The following is a 20394-nucleotide window of genomic DNA, read 5'->3' as shown; positions in this document are numbered from 1 at the left end:
GTACTGACATGGAATTAGCATTTTTTTATAGTATGCTCCAGTATTTTGGGAAATATTCAAAATTTTAAAAACTATTGCTAATTATGGTGGCAAAATGCTGTTGTTTATAGGCAAATTGTATTTCTCATAATATCAGTTTGTGTTAATTTAAAACATCTGGTGCATCTGCCATTTTGTCACATTATTATATTTTCATTTTTTTCACATTTTCAGAATGTTGGTACCACGTGAGTCTTATCAGTGGTAGAATACTGATTATAACAGAAATATAACAGATTACATTTTTTTATTAGCCTATTACTTTTGCTACATGATTATGTGTAGCAAATAGTGGGGGTTTAGTTTGTTATTCAGTTGATGTCAATCATTTATGAGCAAAGTACTCTTCGCCATAAAAGGGGAACCATGATGCTCTGTTCTACCCAACCTGAAGCTGAAGGACTTTTAGTAGATTTTATATTCAAAGTCTATGCGATTGACAAATGAGGCAGCTTAATGCCAAGCCATAGACTTTGGAACTGTGTGGTAGAGCATATTCTCAAAATTTAGGCTACATATTCATTGTAGTTTGTGGGTTAAAACGAAGTATGCTTTCAATTTTGGGAAAGCACTAGATCAAAAAAGTAATGAATCTCTATAATAATATTGATAATTTGCAAGAAAACAGATCTAAATGTGGTATCTAAATCCTATTCATGTGAGAACAGATGCCTCTTATCCCTCATAATATAATATTTTGATACCTAACGTAAAGTTCAGAGTTTCTACTCTAGTATTTTTTTTAAAAGGGAATCTCTCATGAGAATTTAGGCTTATAACCTGTTATCCAAGACAGTGGCAGGATCACATCAGCACTATGGCAGATTATACACAAAAAGCCCTGTAAATGAACTGTAAGGAGTGACCGGGATGGAAAAATGTCACGTTTAGATACCCCATCCTGACTTTGGCTTAAAAGTAAAAAAAAAAGTTGTGGTGGAAGCTGCTAAGGGAAACTTATGATGATTTACTTGTCTTCTGGAAGATAAATTGGTTTTGTTCATTGAACAGGTAAAATATTTGTTATGATTGGAACGCACACAGGATACGGTATATCCGCTCTTTTTGCCTAAAATGGCACTACTGTCTTGTTCTTAATTTTTAACATCTTACAAAGATTTTTATTACTTTAATAATTAGTCTGAGTTTATTAAAAATGTACTTGTTTCCTGTATGCAAGGACAATATCTTCTGGAAACAACCTTGGCTGTAAGTATTTACAGGCTGGGTAGATAAATGCTTCAGGCTCTGCTTCTCTCTTGCCGATGTCAGATAATTTTCAATTTGTGATATTGTTTGTTTAAACACAGACATATGGTCTACTGTCTAATGTGTTAGCTTTAAAGCTGGCCATGATTTTTAGCTTAGATTTCAGCATTCACTTAATTATTATTTCATTTTGACACATGATCTTATGAATGCTCTGAATTCTAAGCAGCAAATTAAATGGCTTCAGTCACTGCATCCTCAATTCCCATTATCTTTTAAATGAAGCTGTAAGTAACATTCTTATTCCTGGTAAAACCATCCCGTTATTTTTGTATAGTCGTTCAATCATTTTTCACCAGTTAATCTATTAGACTCCTCATATGATTTTTTTTACATAAACTTTTTAGCCATATGTATATTGCTAAGAAGAATTGTGCTCAATATTTTTGGTGGATTGGGCGTATGGATTGTGAAAACGCAAAAGCACACGTGGGCAAATTCTTGGTGCAAATAAGAATCTGCTATGTTAGCATGTAATTGGCCTTAAAGGGAACCTACGAGCAGGAATTAAAGGGCACCTGTCATCAGGTCTGTGTCACTAGTCCTGTCACTACTACCTGTTGGAGCAGCTCACAAGGATCCTATCCCAGCCTTTATCTAATTATTTCATACATTATTCATTGTAAAATCATCTATTCTTTATCATGTAAATGAGGCAGGTCACATGGTCAGAGGCAGTGATGTCACCCCTGTTCCCCCTCCCCTCTCCTCCCCCTGCTCATGTCTGTGTGTAATGTATAGTAAAGCATGGCTAGTGTGTGTGCTGCATCTGCTGACATGCTGCATCCTCCTAATATACAGGTGAGAGACACAGACATCAGCTACACATGAATCTGACATGTTCTGCTGTAACATGGCTGCCTGGAGCTGCTGTATCTCTCCTATACACACACACATGTACACACAGGCACTGGGGGTGTGGCTATGCCTCCCACTCATGAATAGAGTGGACAGCTAGAATATGCTAATGCTTCATTGGACATTTCACAGGTCATTTGCATACAGCTTTAGGACCTCATTGCTTAGGTTTACAGGCATGTAGAGGGATAATGAAGGGATAGAGGCAATGCTCTCTAATGGCAGTTTATGAAAATATATTTAGTTTAGGGGGGTTATTTTGCATGACGGGTTCTCTTTAATTTCTGTATATTTCCTCGTTCATTTAAAGGACTCTATAAAAATATTTATTCCGGGGGCGCACTGTGGGACATAGCATCTATCAAGTGTGCACTATACTGGAAGCGACTGTGAGTCAATAAAAAGCTGAAGACCTCTTGTTGGCAAATTCTGAAAATCTTTTTCATTACTTGTAGAATTGTCATGAAGTTCTGTAACCAAGAAGAAATGTCACCTGGTCCTAGATGAAACTTAATCCTTTATCTAATCAGTGCTGTGGTCACGGAGATAAAAACATTCTAGTTTGTAAGACAACTCTTGGCATTTGAAATGCTATTTATAGGGGATCAGAGCCAAGTCAGTTTTATCAGGTTGATGACAACCTCCTCTCAGTCACATTATGGTGTCACACAACGAGAGTTCACTTTTTTCTGTGTCACATGACTGAGTGCTGTACTAACACAACAGGGGGTCCTATTTTGTGATCACCCAATATGCATACATTTAAATGCATAAGTCCATATCTGTTATATATTCTCTCTATGCTGTTTCCTATGTTCTTTACTTTGTGTCGTTTGCTCACCTTCAACTTAATGATTGAGTTTATTCCAATGTATAAGAATAATATTGCCATAGTGGAATTGTATTGTGATATGTTACTGCATTGTTAACCAATGGGAGAGCATACAGCAGTTTTATACAAACAAGATGAATTGTGGCTTTAAATTTGTTTACTTATAATAAAACTGGAAAAGTCATCTGGAATTGTATCTAATGTTAGTGGGAGTTCCATAATATTTTTAGCTTGCAGATTGAAGAGCACCAGGAGTCATAATTAGTGTAACATTGGCAAGGAGAGCAAGCACATGGTGTCTTAAGGGACCTAAAGGAGCAATAATGCATGCAATTTACTATTAGATGGATCTGAGTGATGCCGTTATTCTTTAGCTAGTTCCAATCATCAAAGTGTAAATTAAAGTTTGAGTGACAGGAAAGGAAAACTAGTGTAGTTATAATGTTGGTAAATAACAAGCAGTTGTACTTCCTTGCCTTGTTTGATTTCATTTTGAAATAGATTTTTTGATGTTTTTCTTGATCTATGAACTATGCTCATATTTTCTTAGAACTATTAAATGGGTTTTGGTAGGATAACAAATATTTTTTTACATATCCATAAAATCGGTCATTTATAGCAGGATGGTTGAGGTCCAACATACAGCATTTCCATCAAATGCTCTATTCTCTGTGAACTGCGTCCTGGTCTGTTTACTGCAGATCTGCCCTGATTCATTTAGTTGGGCGCTAAGTTGCAGTGACCTATCAGAGAAAGTATCTGCCTGTTGCATCATTTAATATATTAGAAAGCAGTTACACAAACTATAGGTCAAACCATAGATATTACAGTCCTCTGTGATTTTGGCAAATAATTTTAAGTAATTCTTTTAATTAAGTCTTCGTGCGCATCAGGCTGTCGAACGTGAACAGACGTGAACATGAGCCTATAGAAATGAATGGGGTCATGTGCTAACCGTTGAAACCATGGCTAGCAACATCCAAAATTCATGCTTCTGTGCATGAGCCCTAACCGTATACAGGATTGTGGACTACACGGGTTCACCAGGTTGCTACAACTGGGGGCGCAGTAGTCGGCATTCGTAGGCAGCTGAACCAAGTTGGTTGCCTTATTATTACTGTTAAGGAACGTTTTCCCTCCTCTGGAGAGTTTTTGAAGTATAATCCATCATATAAAATATGATTCCTGGGACACACAGCTCAGCATAGACTCAAGGAAGCAGATTCACAACCAGGGCTGTGGAAACAGTAAGACAAACATCCAACTCCTCAAATTCCCTAACTCTGATTCCAACTCAGACTCCAACTTCAACAAAATGGTCGTCAATTCCAAAGGCCTTTTTCCTGGTCACTCTAGCAGTGCCGAGATAAATCTAGGCAGTACAGTTTCCTCTGATTTGTAGGGAAGGAGCTTCACTACTGAGAAGATAAATAAAATGTAGCCACACTCATCTCATTTAATAGCCTTACTCAAGGTTGCACAACCTCCGTCTAATGGGCACAACCAGACCCTCAAGCCTCGAGTTGCGGCTGCACCCTGCTTACAGTCTGAGTCCATAACTGGTGAAAGCATTTATTGGTGCAAGAGCCTGGGTAGTAGTGAGTACAGAAGTCATTCCGCTCCCAGGTCCTATCTCGCCAGTTCGATTTGTAGCCTGACCCCTAATGCTGGTTGTATGCACTGGAATCAGGATCCAGGAGTAGTAAGTACTTGTCAGCTATACTGCACTGCTTCCAGGTCCTCTCTGGGCACAGCTGTGTCCTGGGCCCTGATGCTGGTCGTATGCATTGGTAACAGGGTCCAGTAAGTACTTGTCAGCTGTAAAGCACTGCTGTCAGGTCCTCTCCAGCCACTGCTTTGCACTGGGCACTGATGCTGTCAGAATTATTGTAGTCTTCTCTGGGGGCTCTCCAGAATTATTGTCTTCCGTGGGATTGGGGGGGTCTCCTGTATTATTTTTGTCTTCTGTGGGGGGTCCCCAGTATTATCTGTTCTCGGGTCTTCTCTATTGACTACTCTGAATACAGTATTTGGTTGCTGAGGGGGTATTGTATTGTTGTTTTACTATGGTATTTATAATTTCTGTGGTAGCATTTTATGCTGTAGTGTGGTTGCTGGTGCATTTTACATGTTTTTGCAATAAAAGTTAATGGAATCAATTATTTATTGTAAACTGTGGGGCAGATTTATAATAACTGTTGTGAGGTTAGGCAGTGCACTAGACTTATGCTGCGCAAGATTCATATTTGAGCCTGGTGCTGGATGATAAATCTGCTCTCTTATATAACTGTCTAATTTTACTATATGCATCACCTATCGGGTGCTTATTTTATGCCACAAAATTCAATTTGGTATTTATGAAACACTGACTGTGCTCACTTTGGTGCCAAGCTGTGCTCTTATTTCGTAGGCCACACCTCCTTTGTTGTACTAGTCATAGAAGTAAATGAAAGCTGTCTAAATGAGGCACATTTATTTAAACACTTTTTTTTTGGTGCGAAACGCAACAGTATTCTGTCAGACATATTAATAAATCTTCCCTGCATATATGTGTGTGTGTGTGTGTGTGTATATATATGTATATATATATATTACACAGGTGTTCCGCTATTTAAGACCACCTGACTTACAAACGACCCCTAGTTACAAACGAACCTCTGGAAGTTGGTAATTTACTGTACTTTAGCCTTAGGCTACATTAAACAGCTGTAACAGTTATCAAAGGTGTCTGCAGTTAAGCTTTATTACAAGATTAATTCTTGTTCTTATGACAAGCCAACATTTTTTTGTGTAAATAGTAGTACATAGACAGAATAAGTCAGCAACTTTCAATAAAACTACCTATTTTACAGCCAGAATCCGTAACACTGCAAATCTAACCCAACTTTGTTAATAAATACTGCAGGCTAAAGGATTTCTGTATTCCCGAATCCGAAGCAATACACCTTCGTTCCAGCTATGTATATTAAGCACAACATGGTGGTGAACACAAAATAATGTTAGTAGTTTAGTATAAGTGGTAATGGTTTAGTGTCCAAAATCCAGAAAAGGTAGTAACAGAACAGGGCCGGATTAAAGGAGGGGCTCCTGGGGCTAGAGCCCCGGGGCCCCCACCACTTTCAATTTTTAAGGGGCCCCCACCAGTTTCCGACAGTCGCTGACTCTCTTTGCGAAATGCACATAGGGGTCTAGGATGTCAGCTGTGTCAGTTGAACACAGCTGCCTCCACTGGGGGAGATCGCAGAGATCGACATTTTCTACACGGGACTGGCGGCCAAATTCTACAGGGGGCTGGTGGCTGTATACTACAGGGGGATGGCAAGCTATATACCTCCAAAAACATTGTTGGAAGGGCCCCCACCACCCTTAATCCGGCCCTGTAACAGAAAATATATAATCATCAGTCTCAGCATTTAGCCAGTGATATTATTAACTAGCCACAAGCGTAGTACCTTTAGGCATCTCTTCAGGAGAACACCATGCAGCCTTGTCTGCCTTATTAAAAGACTTTGCAGAACCTCCTCCCACTGGGGCCCACTGTAACACCTTAAAAATTAGCATCTAAGATTTGCCAAAATCTCGGCTTTGTCCTTGCGCGCCACTTCTCCTGGGATGTTGATCACACTCCATATACACTTCATTGGTGTGCCATCTATGCACCCGGTACTTTAGCGGGTTATACTGTCCGGTCCTTGGCAGATCCGCTGCCGTGTCCTCTGCCTTACTCGGCGATCAAGTGCCCAAGTGTTTTCTGACACTGACTGGAGAGCTTCGCGGGAGGAGTAGCCTGAGATGCTGCTGTCTCATCATGCCGCAAGTACCCCCCAATCCAACATTATATATATATATATATTTGAAATTTTTCCTGATCTTGCTGTTAACCACATCTTTCTGTTCTTGGCAATTAAACATTCTAAAATATTTTTAAATATCATTATGCTACAGTTCATCTTTATAGATACATTAATTAATCAGTTTTTTAACCATGGCAACTTTGCTTCAGATTTTAACAGTAGTAAGGTTAATTTGTTTCTACAGATTAGTGCTAGATAGCAGAGTGTAGTGGGAGTTCATTGAAAAGTACATTAACTGAAACAGCAAGTTGGAAAAATGTTGCGTCAGGGGAATGCAAGGAAAATAAGATTTTAAATAATGATGGCAGGAATCAAATGGAGTTGAACTAAAGCCAAAAGCTGATTGTAGGTGTCAAAATTAAGGAATTATTAAAGAGTGGAAAGCTAATTGCAATTAATGCAATTGTGAAAAAAGAAAGGCATTTCAGGAGAGCCGCATAAATTTAATTTCAAAATTTGTGTGTTTTTGCGATTCACTGTGGTATTCAGTTTTATCTGGTTGCGTTGAACCTTTGTAAAATAAAGATTCATATCTGTTAAAAGGGTTTGCCCATGAAAGAAAGTTCTCAAATTATAATCCCCCAGTAATGTCGACACAATAAAGGTAAATTTTAACCCCACTTAACCAAATGTACCATTTTATACTTTTATTGTTGTTTTAGCTAATATCACTACATAGGCAGGGCAGTGTAAAATTCTAGAGTGTGGGCGTGGACTTTCTAAGCAGATACTTCATGATTCCTCTGTGCTTAGAGATGCTGTTTGCAACAATGTGCTTAGATTATCATGGTTCAGGTTTATTTACACTTTTATTTAGCTTCTGAATATTCTACTAGTAGGTGATACATAGAAAAAGAGAGTCAAATCAGAGATGAGACATTCATGAGATGGATATAAAACACAATAACATATTCATTTTTGCTAACTCACCTAATCAATAAAACTAAGTCGGCTCTGCTATACACGTATCCATTGTAGACCTGTGTAATGTCTATAGGTGTTACATATCAGGGTTGTACAGGAGGAACTGCTCGCTTTAATTAAATCTTTTTTTAACCCCTGCCTGCTGATGCCCTTTTTTTGTGGTTCCGATATTCATTTACACAGATGTTACTGGGTATGTTTTATAACAAATTGTGTTTCCTAGTGTCTGTATTTTAAGAAACACTCCTGTCAAAGCAGGTTTATTGAATGCTACCTTGTGCCGGGCCTGCAGGGAGGAGTATGACTCCAGGTTTTACAAAGGTTCTTGGAATACAATGAAAATTAGTCATGCTCCTTTCTTCAGACCCTGCACCATGCATCATTCAATGACTTAGCTCTGACTGGAGTTTTCCTTTAATATGTATTTGTAAGGTTGAAAAAAATCCAAAAAACATTTCCATCTCCTTGTGGGCATGGTTTTAGTGTACAGACCAGTGTAACCTTTTTTGCAAGACAAACTAACAAGCTTTTCGGGGAGTGTCCCCCAGAATTTCTCTTTCTGGCAGCTATCCACCAGAAACTCCATAGGTCATCAGACCGTATGCCAAGATGTTGCAGAGGCAGAGCCAGTTTATTCTTTGGTGCATACCATATACTACAATACTGTATTGCGGTGTATGGGAATCTTGCAGCTGATCTGTATTGTTCTGCCTTTGGTTGACTGTTACACATCCTGCTTAATGATTTTAATGGTGTTAGGAGTAAAAACATGTTATGTATGATGAGGGCTCAGCCCATTAGTCTTCTTCATAAAACCTTTGCCACATCACAACGTAAAAATCAGTCATTTTGCGGCAAGGGTTAGGATAACTTCATTACTGAAACTTGTTAAGGACCCTTGGTAGGAATGTGAATAGCTTTAAAACAATTTATATGATTATACTGTCTGCTGCCATTTAAAATATAATTAGAAGGAACCTATCAAGAGTGTCCATTAACTTGCTATCCAGCACATACACCACCATATTTAAGGGGATCTTTGCCCTCCTTTGATGTCATACTGTTCTGTGACCGCTGTAATAGTAGGATCTGCAATATTGTATTAATGATCAGACCTCTTGAGTTCAAATACTCTAGTAGGCCTAAAAATAGTAAAAATATAAATAAGTAAAATAAATACCCCACACTCCTTTTAAAGATGATGCTTTACACTCTCTTATATAAGGGAATAGCAGATTTGTGTTAGATTGTAGCAGTGAGGACTACATTGACTGCACAATGTGCATCTTTAAAACGTCAAGCTACTTGGCATCATTTCAATGGTCTTTAACCCCTTCATGCTCTGTGCTGTACATATACGGTGCAGAGGTGCCAGGGCTGTATGAAGAGGGCTCATTGGGTGAGCCCTCTTCATACAGAGGGGGTTTGCTGCATATTGCAGAAAACACCCAGAGCTAATCCCTGCTATTGGTGCTAGCACCAATAGCGGGTGTTAACCCTTACAATGCCGCTGCCGGCATTTAAAAGACAGTGTACCCGAGGCTGCTTGGCATATGCAGTTTTGTAACAATGAACTGGTGGCGCATTGTAATAAATACTGTGTAAAAGTGCCATACACTACAGTATTCTATTTATAGAATATAAATAGTACATAAAAATTCATTTAAGGCTACATTCACACGAACGTATGGAGGACGTATATACGGCCGATATACGTCCCCCATACACTCCTATGGGCGCACGGCACCCTACGGGAGCGGTACGGTGCAGCACACGTGCGGCACCGTACCGTTCCGTACCCGGGAAAAAGATAGGACCTGTCCTATCTTTTCCCGTAATACGGGGCCGTGCGCCATAGGTTGCTATGGAGAGGGGCGGGGGTGAGCTGCGCTCACCTCCTCCTCCTCTCCCCGTACACTGCCGTTGCCCGCTACGGTACGGGCGGGCAACGGCAGTGTGAATATAGCCTAACTGATATAAAAAGTAATAAACAGTAAAAATCACAAACATGTTAGGTATCTCTGCGTCTCAAAAAGCCCGATCTACCAAAATTTAATGGTTATTGCTGACGGTGAACCCCATAACGGAAAATAGCGCCCAAATGTCCGAAACTCAACTTTTATCTTACATCACATAAAAAATGTAATGAAAAGTGATCAAAAGGTCTTACAGTCCTGAAAATGCTAGCAATGAAAATGTCAGCTAATTTGAGAGGTTAACTCAAAAAATGACATCTTACACAGCTCAATAGGCGAAATTCTTGAAAATGTATTAATACACAATAAAACTTTTTGTAAGTTTGGTATCACAGTGATTGTACTCAGGGCCGATTCTAGCTTTTTTGCTGCCTGAGGCGAAAACTGAAATGCTGCCCCCCCCCCCCCAAAAAAAAAAATCCTAGCCCTGAACTCCTCCTATATTTAGCCCACTGTAATTACAAACGCAGCGCTAGTGTACAGGGGCGGACTTGACCAGATTGTGTATACGTAACGCATGTGATCGGTAACCAGAACCCGGTGTCTTGCAATAAAACAATACAAGACACCGGGTTCTGATTGCTTACCGCTGCAAAAATTGTGGTACATCAGCAGGTGGTAGATGGAGGGGGAAAAAGAGTAACTGAAGGGGTCAAATGCGGACCAAAATAAGTAAGCAGGAGGAGGAGGGAAAATAGCAGCTAAGGGAGGTATGAGGTGAGAGAAGCTGAAGGAAACCCCATGTGTCAGCAGTTTGTGGGAGAGTGAAAACCTCAGAGTTGAGCACCTGGAGTATGGAGAAGGGATCAGGAGAGACATTAGTGGGGCCGGACAGCCATGTTCTTCTTCCTGCGCCATCTCTGCTTCTCTCACATCCCCTTCTGTCACTGCCGACAACACAGCAACCGTCGCAGATCAGCGGGGAGGGGAGCCTGTAGCTCTAGAAGACACGCAATTAGCACTGGCAGAGCGGCACCATACATACACAGCATACACACACTGAATATACATGCAGCATACACAGCATCACACACAGCAGGCGGCAGCATACACAGCATCATACACACATAATTATACATACACAGTATCACATACACACATCCAGCATCATACACAGCATCACACACAGTATCATCCACAACAAGCAGCAGCATTTACACAGCATCATACACAGCATATACATGCAGCATCACACAGCATCATACACAGCACAGACATGCAGCATTCACACAGCATCATACACAGCATATACATGCAGCATCACACAGCATCATACACAGCACAGACATGCAGCATTCACACAGCATCATACACAGCATATACATGCAGCATCACACAGCATCATACACAGCATATACATGCAGCATCATACACTGCATCATACATGCAGCATCACACAGCATCATACACAGCATAACACAGCATCATACATGCAGCATTCACATAGCATCATACACAGCATATACATGCAGCATCAAACGGCATCATACACAGCATCACACAGCATCATCCACAGCATATACATGCAGCATCACACAGCATCATACACAGCATCATACAGCATCATACACAGCATATACATGCAGCATCACACAGCATCATACACAGCATATACATGCAGCATCACACAGCATCATACACAGCATATACATGCAGCATCATACACAGCATATACATGCAGCACCACACAGCATCACACACAGCATATACATGCAGCATCACACACAGCATATACATGCAGCATCACACACAGCATATACATGCAGCATCACACACAGCATATACATGCAGCATCACACACAGCATATACATGCAGCATCACACACAGCATATACATGCAGCATCACACACAGCATATACATGCAGCATCACACACAGCATATACATGCAGCATCACACAGTATCATCCACAGCAGGCAGCAGCATTCACACAGAAAGCAGCAGCATACATACACAGTATACACACAAAACATACACAGCAGGCTGCAGCATACACACAGCATATACATGTAGCATACCTGTAGATTACCACAGCAACATGCACAGCAGACAGCAGCAAACATACAGCTGCTGCTGATCTTCAGAAGCTCCGAGCTGGTGGGCGGGGCTTGCTTATCTGAGCTTCTGCAGCAGGAGCAGAGAGCTCAACTCACCGGAGGATCGTTAATGGCTGTCTGAGGCTGTGGTGGAGCAGCAGCAAAGTGATAACACTCCAGCTGACTGCTGCTCCACCGGTCAGAGAAGCCTCAGCACAGCCATCCCGCTGGACCCTTCAGCCAACAAGGAGCAGCACACCGGGATCCAGCCTTCCCCAAACAGAACATCGGGCCAGTCTGCCCCTCCATCCTCCTGCCGGGCAGCGCTGCTCTATGGCTCTGGAGGAAGCAGGCGGGGTTTGATGATGTCACGCCGCCTGCGTCCTCCAGAGCCAGAGAGCAGCGCTACAGTTGGCAGGTCCGTAGTGCTAGTGGGTGATTCGGGCGAGTGCCCAAATCGCCCACAGCTATTTTGCCGCCTGCCTCAGGGCTCCGAAATTTTCATCCCGCCTTATGGCAGATGCGGCCCTGATTTGTACTAAATCAAAGAATAAAGCAGAGGTGTTTTTTGGAGCGCACAGTGAAAGCCATAAAAACTGAGCCCAAATGCAAATGCAGGGTTTTTTTTTTTAGAAATTTCACCACATTCAGATTTTTTTTTCCAGCTTCCCTGTACACGGCATGGAATAATAAATAAAACCACTATGAAGTAAAATTTGTTCTGCAGATAATAAGCCCTCACACAGCTGTGTACACGTAAATTGAAAAAGTTATGGAACGTAAAGAGAGAAAAATGAACAAAAACATGCTGCGCCCTTAAGGGGTTAATGAAGTCGCCCTAATCCTAGGATATGTAAACCATATTAGATTGGTGGTCGGTCAGTCATTTGACAGCAGAATCAACAGGTAGAACATAACCAGTAGAACATCGTACTATTTTAGCTACAGTTACCTGACTGTTCTGGCCTTCATTCTCTGCATTCATTCTGGGTTCCATTGTCACTGTCAAACCCCAATTGATCTGATATTGATGACCGATCGTAATATCAATATGCTGAAAACAGCTCTAATTATCATTTCCTAAACCATGATTGTTCACAGGATGTCAATAATATGTCCTTCAGTATAATTGTGGTTAAAAATAAAATTGTACCCATTGTTCATTGTGTTCATTTTGTTTTGGTTTTTATATTATATGATTTTGCAATAGTGCTATATTTGTTTGTATTTTTTCAAATACATAATTACAGTAGTTTTTAACCCTTTTATGACCTGTGACGTAATAGCACATGGGCTGCACCAAAATATGAAAAAGTTAGCGCCAGAAGATGGCGAAATCTGAATAAAAATTTTTGTACAGGAGGTTTTAATTTTTGTAAATGTATGAAAACCTGAAACCTGTACAAATTTAGTATCCCCATAATTTCAACAACTCAAAGAATAAAGTAGAAATGTAATTTGTGGTGCACAGTGAAAGCGGTAAAATCCAAGCCCGCAAGAAAACGACGCATATGCCGTTTTTCACCAATTTCACTGCATTTGGAATTTTTTTCCAGCTTCCCAGTACACGGCATGGAATATTAAATACAATCACTATGAAGTGCAGTTTGTTATGCAGAAAACAAGCCGCCACGCAGCTTTTTATGTGTGAAAAAAAGTTTTTTGATTGTGGAAGTGAAAAATAGAAATGAAAAAACAAAAAAAAGGGTGAGATCCTTAAAGGGTTAAGTTACTTTTAGTATGATGGTAGTCAAAAAATATCTCTGTTTCATTTATTTCTTCATTATAAACTTTCTTTTTAATAAAATTGATGCAAGTTTAACAGCAACCTCTTGTTCTTACAGCAGAGCCTAGCCGTGCCCTTATTACTTATGGCGTAATAATTCAACCTTTTTGTGAGCCATTTGTGTTTCTATAGCTCTTTTTAGAGAGTCATCATGTATTCTGTATTCATTCAACCAAGGAGACCTGTAATGTTTGTGATAGATCATGTACTCTGACAGTTTGATGTCATTTTATCAATAAATTTTCTCTCTAGTCTATTATTTGTTATGAATTGTCCAGTAAAAGCAAGAATGTATGAATCCTCAAAGAACTATTAGGCAAATAGATGATATTTCATCAATGAGTTATCTCCTATTTTTAAAAACAGCCATGAAATTATACAAAGTGTTCAAATGATATATTCACTTGGTTAAAACTTGCAAGTTACAAAATATATTTATATGTGATTTCACATTCAAACCACCAGATATTTTTTCTAAAAGAGGATTTGTTTATCAAAAATGCAGATTGAAAAAAGGAGCCCATGGTTTGCCTGCTTTATCATCACTTTTCTAAATATATCTCTCTATCATACAATGCTCAAAAAATAAAGGGAGCACTAAAATACCTTCCTACTTTTCAATGAATGAAATATTTCAGTTACTGTACAATTCTTTTATTCATTACATAGTGGAATTTGTTGAGAACAATAAAACATAAAAATTGTCAATAAAAAATCTAAATTAATATCCCATGGAGCTAATATCCCATGGATTTGTAATGATTCTTGAAATTAAAGGGAAAATTCAAATTTCAGTCTGATCCAAGTTAAGTGGCAATGCCTCAAGTCAAGGAAATGAGGCTTGGTAGTGTGTGTGGCCTCTGTGTGCCTGTATGATAGTGCTATATAAATCTATAGATATTTATTATTATTATAGCATCAGCGCCTTCATGTTGCAGGAACTGCGAACATACTTTAGCCACATGAGGCCTGACATTGTTGTCTATCAAAAGGAACTCATGGCCCACTGTACCTGCATATGGTTTCACACTGGGTCTGAGGATCTCATCTTGATATCTAATGAGATAGGACAGAGGGCGCACTAATTTATTTCCAGGAGAGTAAAAATACTCCTCTTTCCTTTTTTGAGGAGTATTTTTAGCCAAGGAGGAGTATGATCTTTTTAGTAGAAATACTCCATAGTGGGAGTTTAAAATGGACAGATGACATGTAGTAGTGAATGTACAGTACATCAGCCCATTAGATGGCTATTACAGGCAGTCCCCGGGTTACGTACATGATAGGGTCTGTAGGTTTATTAAGTTGAATTTCTATGTACCGTATATTCTCGAGTATAAGCCGACCCTAGTATAAACCAAGGACCCGAATTTTACCACAAAAACATGGGAAAACCCATTGACTCGAGTATAAGCCGAGGGTACAAAATGCATTGGTCACAGCCTCCCTATTATATAGCCTGCCGGACCCTGCCCCATAGTATATAGCCAGCAGCGGTGAAAGCCGGAGAGGTGAGTTTTGATATATTTTTTTACTCGAGTATAAGCCGAGTTTGGGGTTTCAGCACAAAAAACTAGGCTTATACTCCAGTATGTATGGTAAGTTGGAACTGTATATTTTATCATTGTAACTCCAGAAATAATTTTTCCGCTTCGTCCCCCATGACGGCCCAACCTGGAGGATGCCCCTTGACCTCTGCAGGGACAGGAAGAAGAGAGGTTAAATGCTCCCCCCCTTGCATCCTCCCGCCAGTGTTCTTCCTGTCCCTGCCGAGGCAGGACAAGAGAGGTGCCCTCTCTCCTCCAGGGGGGGGGGGGACGAAGTAAACTTACGGGTAGTCCTGGCTGGCTAAATCCCGGCGGGCTGGGGCGTTCGGTCGGCCTTGTGTCCTCCCTTTCGCCGCCCTTCCAGTCCGTTCGTCCTGGCCGCCGCTCCGCGATCCGTGTGTGAGCGCGCGGCGGCCGAAAAAACTACAATTCCCGGCGTCCTCGAGGTCCGATGACGACTTCCGGTCGCGACCGGAAGTGGCGGCTCACAGGACCGCAATGCATCCCTGGGAACGGGAGCACGGCGCAGGCGAAGTCTACAGGGGGATGGGCTCCCCATTAAGGTATTTAAGGTCACCTGGAGCAGGTAGTCACGCTGATCTCAGGTCTAAGATCTGTGTGTGACGCTGCGGTGCTGGTTTCCTGTGCTGTGTATTTCTGAAATTTTCCTGTGCGCTTCCACGGCTTTTATGATGGCTGACGAGGCAGACCCTACCTTCCTGCATCCTCCGGTTTCTGTAAGTGGGATTTTGTGCAGGTTTGGGTTTTTTACTGTGTGTAAAATAGTGGGTCATTTATTATCCTCCGCTTGCCCTTTCAGGAGAAAGACCAAGGGTCTAAAACGAAAGGCAAGGAGGATAAAGGGGATAAGACGAGCAGGTCTGAAAAACCCGAGAAAAGCCGGCTTAGAAAGTGCAACATGTGTGCCCACTCTATGTCCGACTCATACAAAAAGCCGATTTGCAAGTCTTGCATCGACAATTTTATGAGAGAGGAAAAGACATCCTTCTTAGACGAATTAAAGGGGTTTATCGAGGAGAAAATAAGCTCTTCAGTGGCCGCTGCTACGTCCAGGCCTCCACCGTGTAAGAAACCTAGAGTGGAGCCGGATTCTTCTATATCTGAGGGGGGGGATGATTCTGAAGCTCCCTCATGCTCATACGTAGAAGATGATGATCCTACGGACTCACAAAAAACAGAAGATTCACGTCATCTGTTTCAGTTCGAGGAACTCGATGGTCTCTTAAAAGCAATTAGACAGACCTTGGAAATCGAGGAGATTCTTCCCCCTAGATCTAAGGAGGAGGAACTATTTGGGGGATTGAAGGCAAAACGCCAGAGGGTGTTTCCCCTGAATGACACGTTAAAGGAGCTGGTTTCTGAGGAGTGGCAAGAGCCAGAAAAAAGGGTTATCGTGTCCAAAAACTTTAAGAAGAGACTTGTTTTTGAGCCCGAGGAGTCTAAAGTATGGGACACTTGTCCAAAGATGGATGTGCAAGTTACCAAAATAGTAAAGAAGACTGACCTTCCTTTTGAGGACGCGGCCCAATTAAAGGACCCTATGGACAGGAAGTCTGACTCCCTGTTGAGAAAGGCCTGGGAGACCTCCATGCTCAGTCTGAAAACTAACTTGGCTTCCACCTCAGTCGCAAGGAACTTGCTGTACTGGCTGAATGAGTTGGAATCCCACATCAAGGAAGGGACTCCAAGATCAACAATCTTGGAGAACTTTCCTTTGCTGAAATCTGCAACAGCCTTCCTCGCAGATTCTGCTGCCGAGGGAATTCGTTTCGCTTCAAAGGAGGGAGCACTTACTAACTCTACCCGACGGGCGCTGTGGCTAAAACAGTGGAACGGGGACATCAGATCCAAGGCAAAACTGTGCAGTCTTCCCTTCTCAGGGGAGTTTGTGTTTGGCCCAGAGTTGGATGCTATACTTGAGAGAGCATCAGATAAGAAAAAGGGCTTTCCTGAGAGATCGATACCCAAGAAGCAGCCCTTTCGAGACTTCAAAAGGGATTCCTACAAGGATAAAGGGAAAAGGGGACGCTGGAGCTACCCGAAAGGAGGTAAAGGGAGAGGGTTTCTGTTCTCCACCCCAACAGACCCTAATAGAAACAAAAAACAATGATGCCATAGTAGGGGGAAGGTTGCTAAGATTCAGAGGAGAATGGACGAAGGTCACTTCAAATCCCTGGGTCTTAGATATATTACTGCATGGTTACAACATCGAATTCCTCAGACTTCCCCCTACGAAATATATGCCACCTTCACCTTCCATGTCACTTACATCCCACAGTTTAATATGGCAAGAAGTAACTTCTCTTTTGTCTTCTGGAGTGATTATACCTGTTCCACAGGATCAAGAGAAATCCGGTTTTTACTCTTCTCTTTTTTTGGTAAAGAAACCGAACGGCACAAACCGACTAATCATCAACCTGAGAGGTCTCAACGAGTTTATCGTCTACCGGAAATTCAGGATGGAGTCGGTAAGATCAGCCACACACATTATTCACCAAGATGCATTAATGTGCACTATAGACTTAAAGGATGCATATTATCACATCCCTATACACCATTTCTCACAAAGGTTTTTAAGGTTTTCTGTCTTGTCTCCAGAGGGTGCTACACTACACTTTCAATTCTGTGCACTCCCCTTTGGAATATCATCTGCACCAAGGACCTTTACAAAGGTGATGGCAGAGGTGGTGGCGTCTCTCAGACTACAGGACGTACTGATCGTCCCGTACCTAGACGACCTGCTCATTGTTGGCCAAGACAGGGGGAGCTTACTCTTCTCCAGAGATCTCACCCTAGAAACCTTAAAAAGACTGGGATGGATAGTAAACTACCAGAAGTCAGAACTTTCCCCAGCTACTGTGAGGAAATTCCTGGGTGTAAACCTGAACTCAGTTTACCAAATGTCGTTCCTTCCACAGGACAAGGGAGACCACATCAAGGATCTGATAACAAGGTTCAGGAGAAAATCAGTGATCTCTATCAGAGAAGCTATGAAGATTCTGGGCTCTCTAACAGCCTGCATCTCCTCGGTAGCCTGGTGTCAGGCCCATTCCAGAATACTCCAGGGATGGATCTTAAGATCCTGGAACAGAAAACAGGAGGATCTGGACAGGAAAATCCCAATCCCACCTGCCGTCAAGGAGGACCTGCTATGGTGGTTGGGAGACGGAAATCTGAGGAAAGGGATCTTCTGGTCAAACAGCCCTTACATCCCAATCCAGACAGACGCGAGCCAGAGGGGCTGGGGGGCAGTGATGCCTCAGCAAATTTCCCAGGGTACCTGGACAGAGGAGATTACAAGAAGGTCCTCAAATTTCCGAGAGTTGCAAGCAGTATGGGAAGCACTCAGCGCGAACACTCCTCTTCTTGCCCACCAACACCTCCTAATTCTATCAGACAATACAACTACGGTCTCCTACATAAAAAGACAAGGAGGAACCAGGTCTCCTCTCCTGAGTACCCTAGCTCGGAAAATATTTTTGTGGGCAGAACAACACACTCTGTCAATATCTGCCACTCATCTAAAAGGCACGGAGAATTCAAGGGCGGACTTTCTAAGCAGAAGAAAGATCCTACCAAACGAGTGGAGCCTCAAGGAGGAGATCTTCCAGCGGCTAACATCTTTGTGGGGTTATCCTCTAGTGGACTTGTTCGCAACAAGGGAGAATACCAAATGCCTGCATTATTTTTCTCTGGAAAAAGGGGAGAACAGGGAACGGCTGGACGCCTTCTCTCACTCCTGGGACATTCCACTAGTCTACGCCTTCCCCCCAATTCCCCTGATCGCCAGGGTCCTGAGGAAAATATTTCAGGAAAATACCAGAGCCATCTTCATCTGCCCGAACTGGCCGAAGAAAAGCTGGTACCCACTCTTGAAGAAGATGTCACCAGAGAATCCAGTCATTCTTCCGCTATCAGAGGACCTACTACATCAGGGTCCAATCCATCATCCAAACCCAGGGAAATTACAGCTGTCTGCCTGGATCCTGAATCCAGCTTCTTAAGCTCTCAGGGACTCTCATCTGAAGTCATCAAGACCCTGAAGGCAAGTAGAAAACCAGTCACCTTTGCCATCTATCATAAGATATGGAAGAGGTTCTGTTCCTTCTGTAAGGACAGTCCACCTTCCCAAGCTAACCTTAATATTTTGCAGGTGCTTGAATTTCTTCAAAAGGGTTTGGAGTTGGGTTTGTCTACCAGCACCCTGAAGGTCCAGGTGTCGGCGCTTAGTGCCTTCTTCGACCAGCCTCTCATCGAGCACAGGTGGGTCAAAAGATTTATTAAAGCTGCCTCTAGGTTAAAGCCTCAGACTGTTAAAAAATCATCAGCATGGGACTTAACTCTAGTTTTGAATGCCTTAATGAAGGAACCATTTGAACCTATTGATTCCTCCAGTGTTAAAAACCTGACACTTAAGACAGTTTTCCTGATAGCCATCACTTCTGCTAGAAGGTTAGGTGAACTTCAGGCTATATCGATTAGGGAACCCTACATGAAAATTCTAGATGATAGAATTGTGTTGATGTTGGATCCAAATTTTGTTCCCAAGGTGGTTTCCGACTTTCATAGGAATCAGGAGATTATCCTACCCTCCTTCTGTGAGAACCCTTCTTCGGCAAGAGAACGCGAATGGAGTTCTTTGGATGTAAGACGTTCTGTCCTAAAATACCTACAAATTACAGAGGCCTGGCGTATTGACTCTAACCTTTTCATCCAATTTCAGGGGAAAAATAAGGGGAGGAAGGCGTCGAAGGCGACTATTGCAAGATGGCTGAGACTGGCAATTGCCTCATGTTACGACCTACAGAAAAGCCCGATACCAGCAGGAATCCGAGCTCACTCGACCAGGGCTATGTCCACATCTTGGGCGGAAAGAAGAGGAGCGTCACTAGATCAGATTTGCAGAGCTGCAACGTGGTCTTCATCCACTACATTCTCCAAGCATTATAGGCTGGACTTGCACTTGTCAAAAGACCTATCTTTTGGACGCAAGGTGTTACAGGCTGTAATCCCTCCCTAAAAAAGCTTACTAATTTTGTAAGTCTCCAGGTTGGGCCGTCATGGGGGACGAAGCGGAAATTGTGAATTAGATTACTCACCGGTAATTCTATTTCCGTTAGTCCACCATGACGGCCTATATATTTTCCCTCCCAGCTGGATTTCTTCCTTTCTTTGTATTATTATTTCCAGATAATTTTCCTTTGTATGTGGAGCAAACATACTAAATAAATCTGGTTGTATCTTCCTCAGCATGG

The 20394-nt window shown here is 41.9% G+C and overlaps 2 protein-coding genes across 4 annotated transcripts in view; both read left to right on the top strand.

The window, feature by feature from the left end:
- Window positions 1-20394, top strand: part of TBC1D22A (TBC1 domain family member 22A) — a 373643-nt gene that overhangs the window by 125353 nt on the left and 227896 nt on the right. The gene's annotated exons all lie outside the window — the stretch shown is intronic.
- Window positions 17146-20388, top strand: LOC140126982 (uncharacterized). 2 transcript variants are annotated; one of them, XM_072147090.1, is made up of 3 exons: window positions 17146-19402; window positions 19689-19784; window positions 19863-20065. In XM_072147090.1, exons 1-3 carry the CDS (start codon window positions 17289-17291, stop codon window positions 19912-19914), a joined length of 2262 nt encoding a protein of 753 aa, XP_072003191.1. In that variant the 5' UTR covers window positions 17146-17288; the 3' UTR covers window positions 19915-20065. The 2 variants fall into 2 exon arrangements, with proteins under 2 accessions (XP_072003191.1, XP_072003190.1); XM_072147089.1 differs by having other exon boundaries at window positions 17146-19784; window positions 19863-20388.

The sequence above is a fragment of the Engystomops pustulosus genome, chromosome 4 (genome assembly GCF_040894005.1).
Source record: "Engystomops pustulosus chromosome 4, aEngPut4.maternal, whole genome shotgun sequence".
Taxonomy (NCBI): Eukaryota; Metazoa; Chordata; class Amphibia; order Anura; family Leptodactylidae; genus Engystomops; species Engystomops pustulosus.
This window is presented reverse-complemented; position numbering and strand designations above follow the sequence as displayed.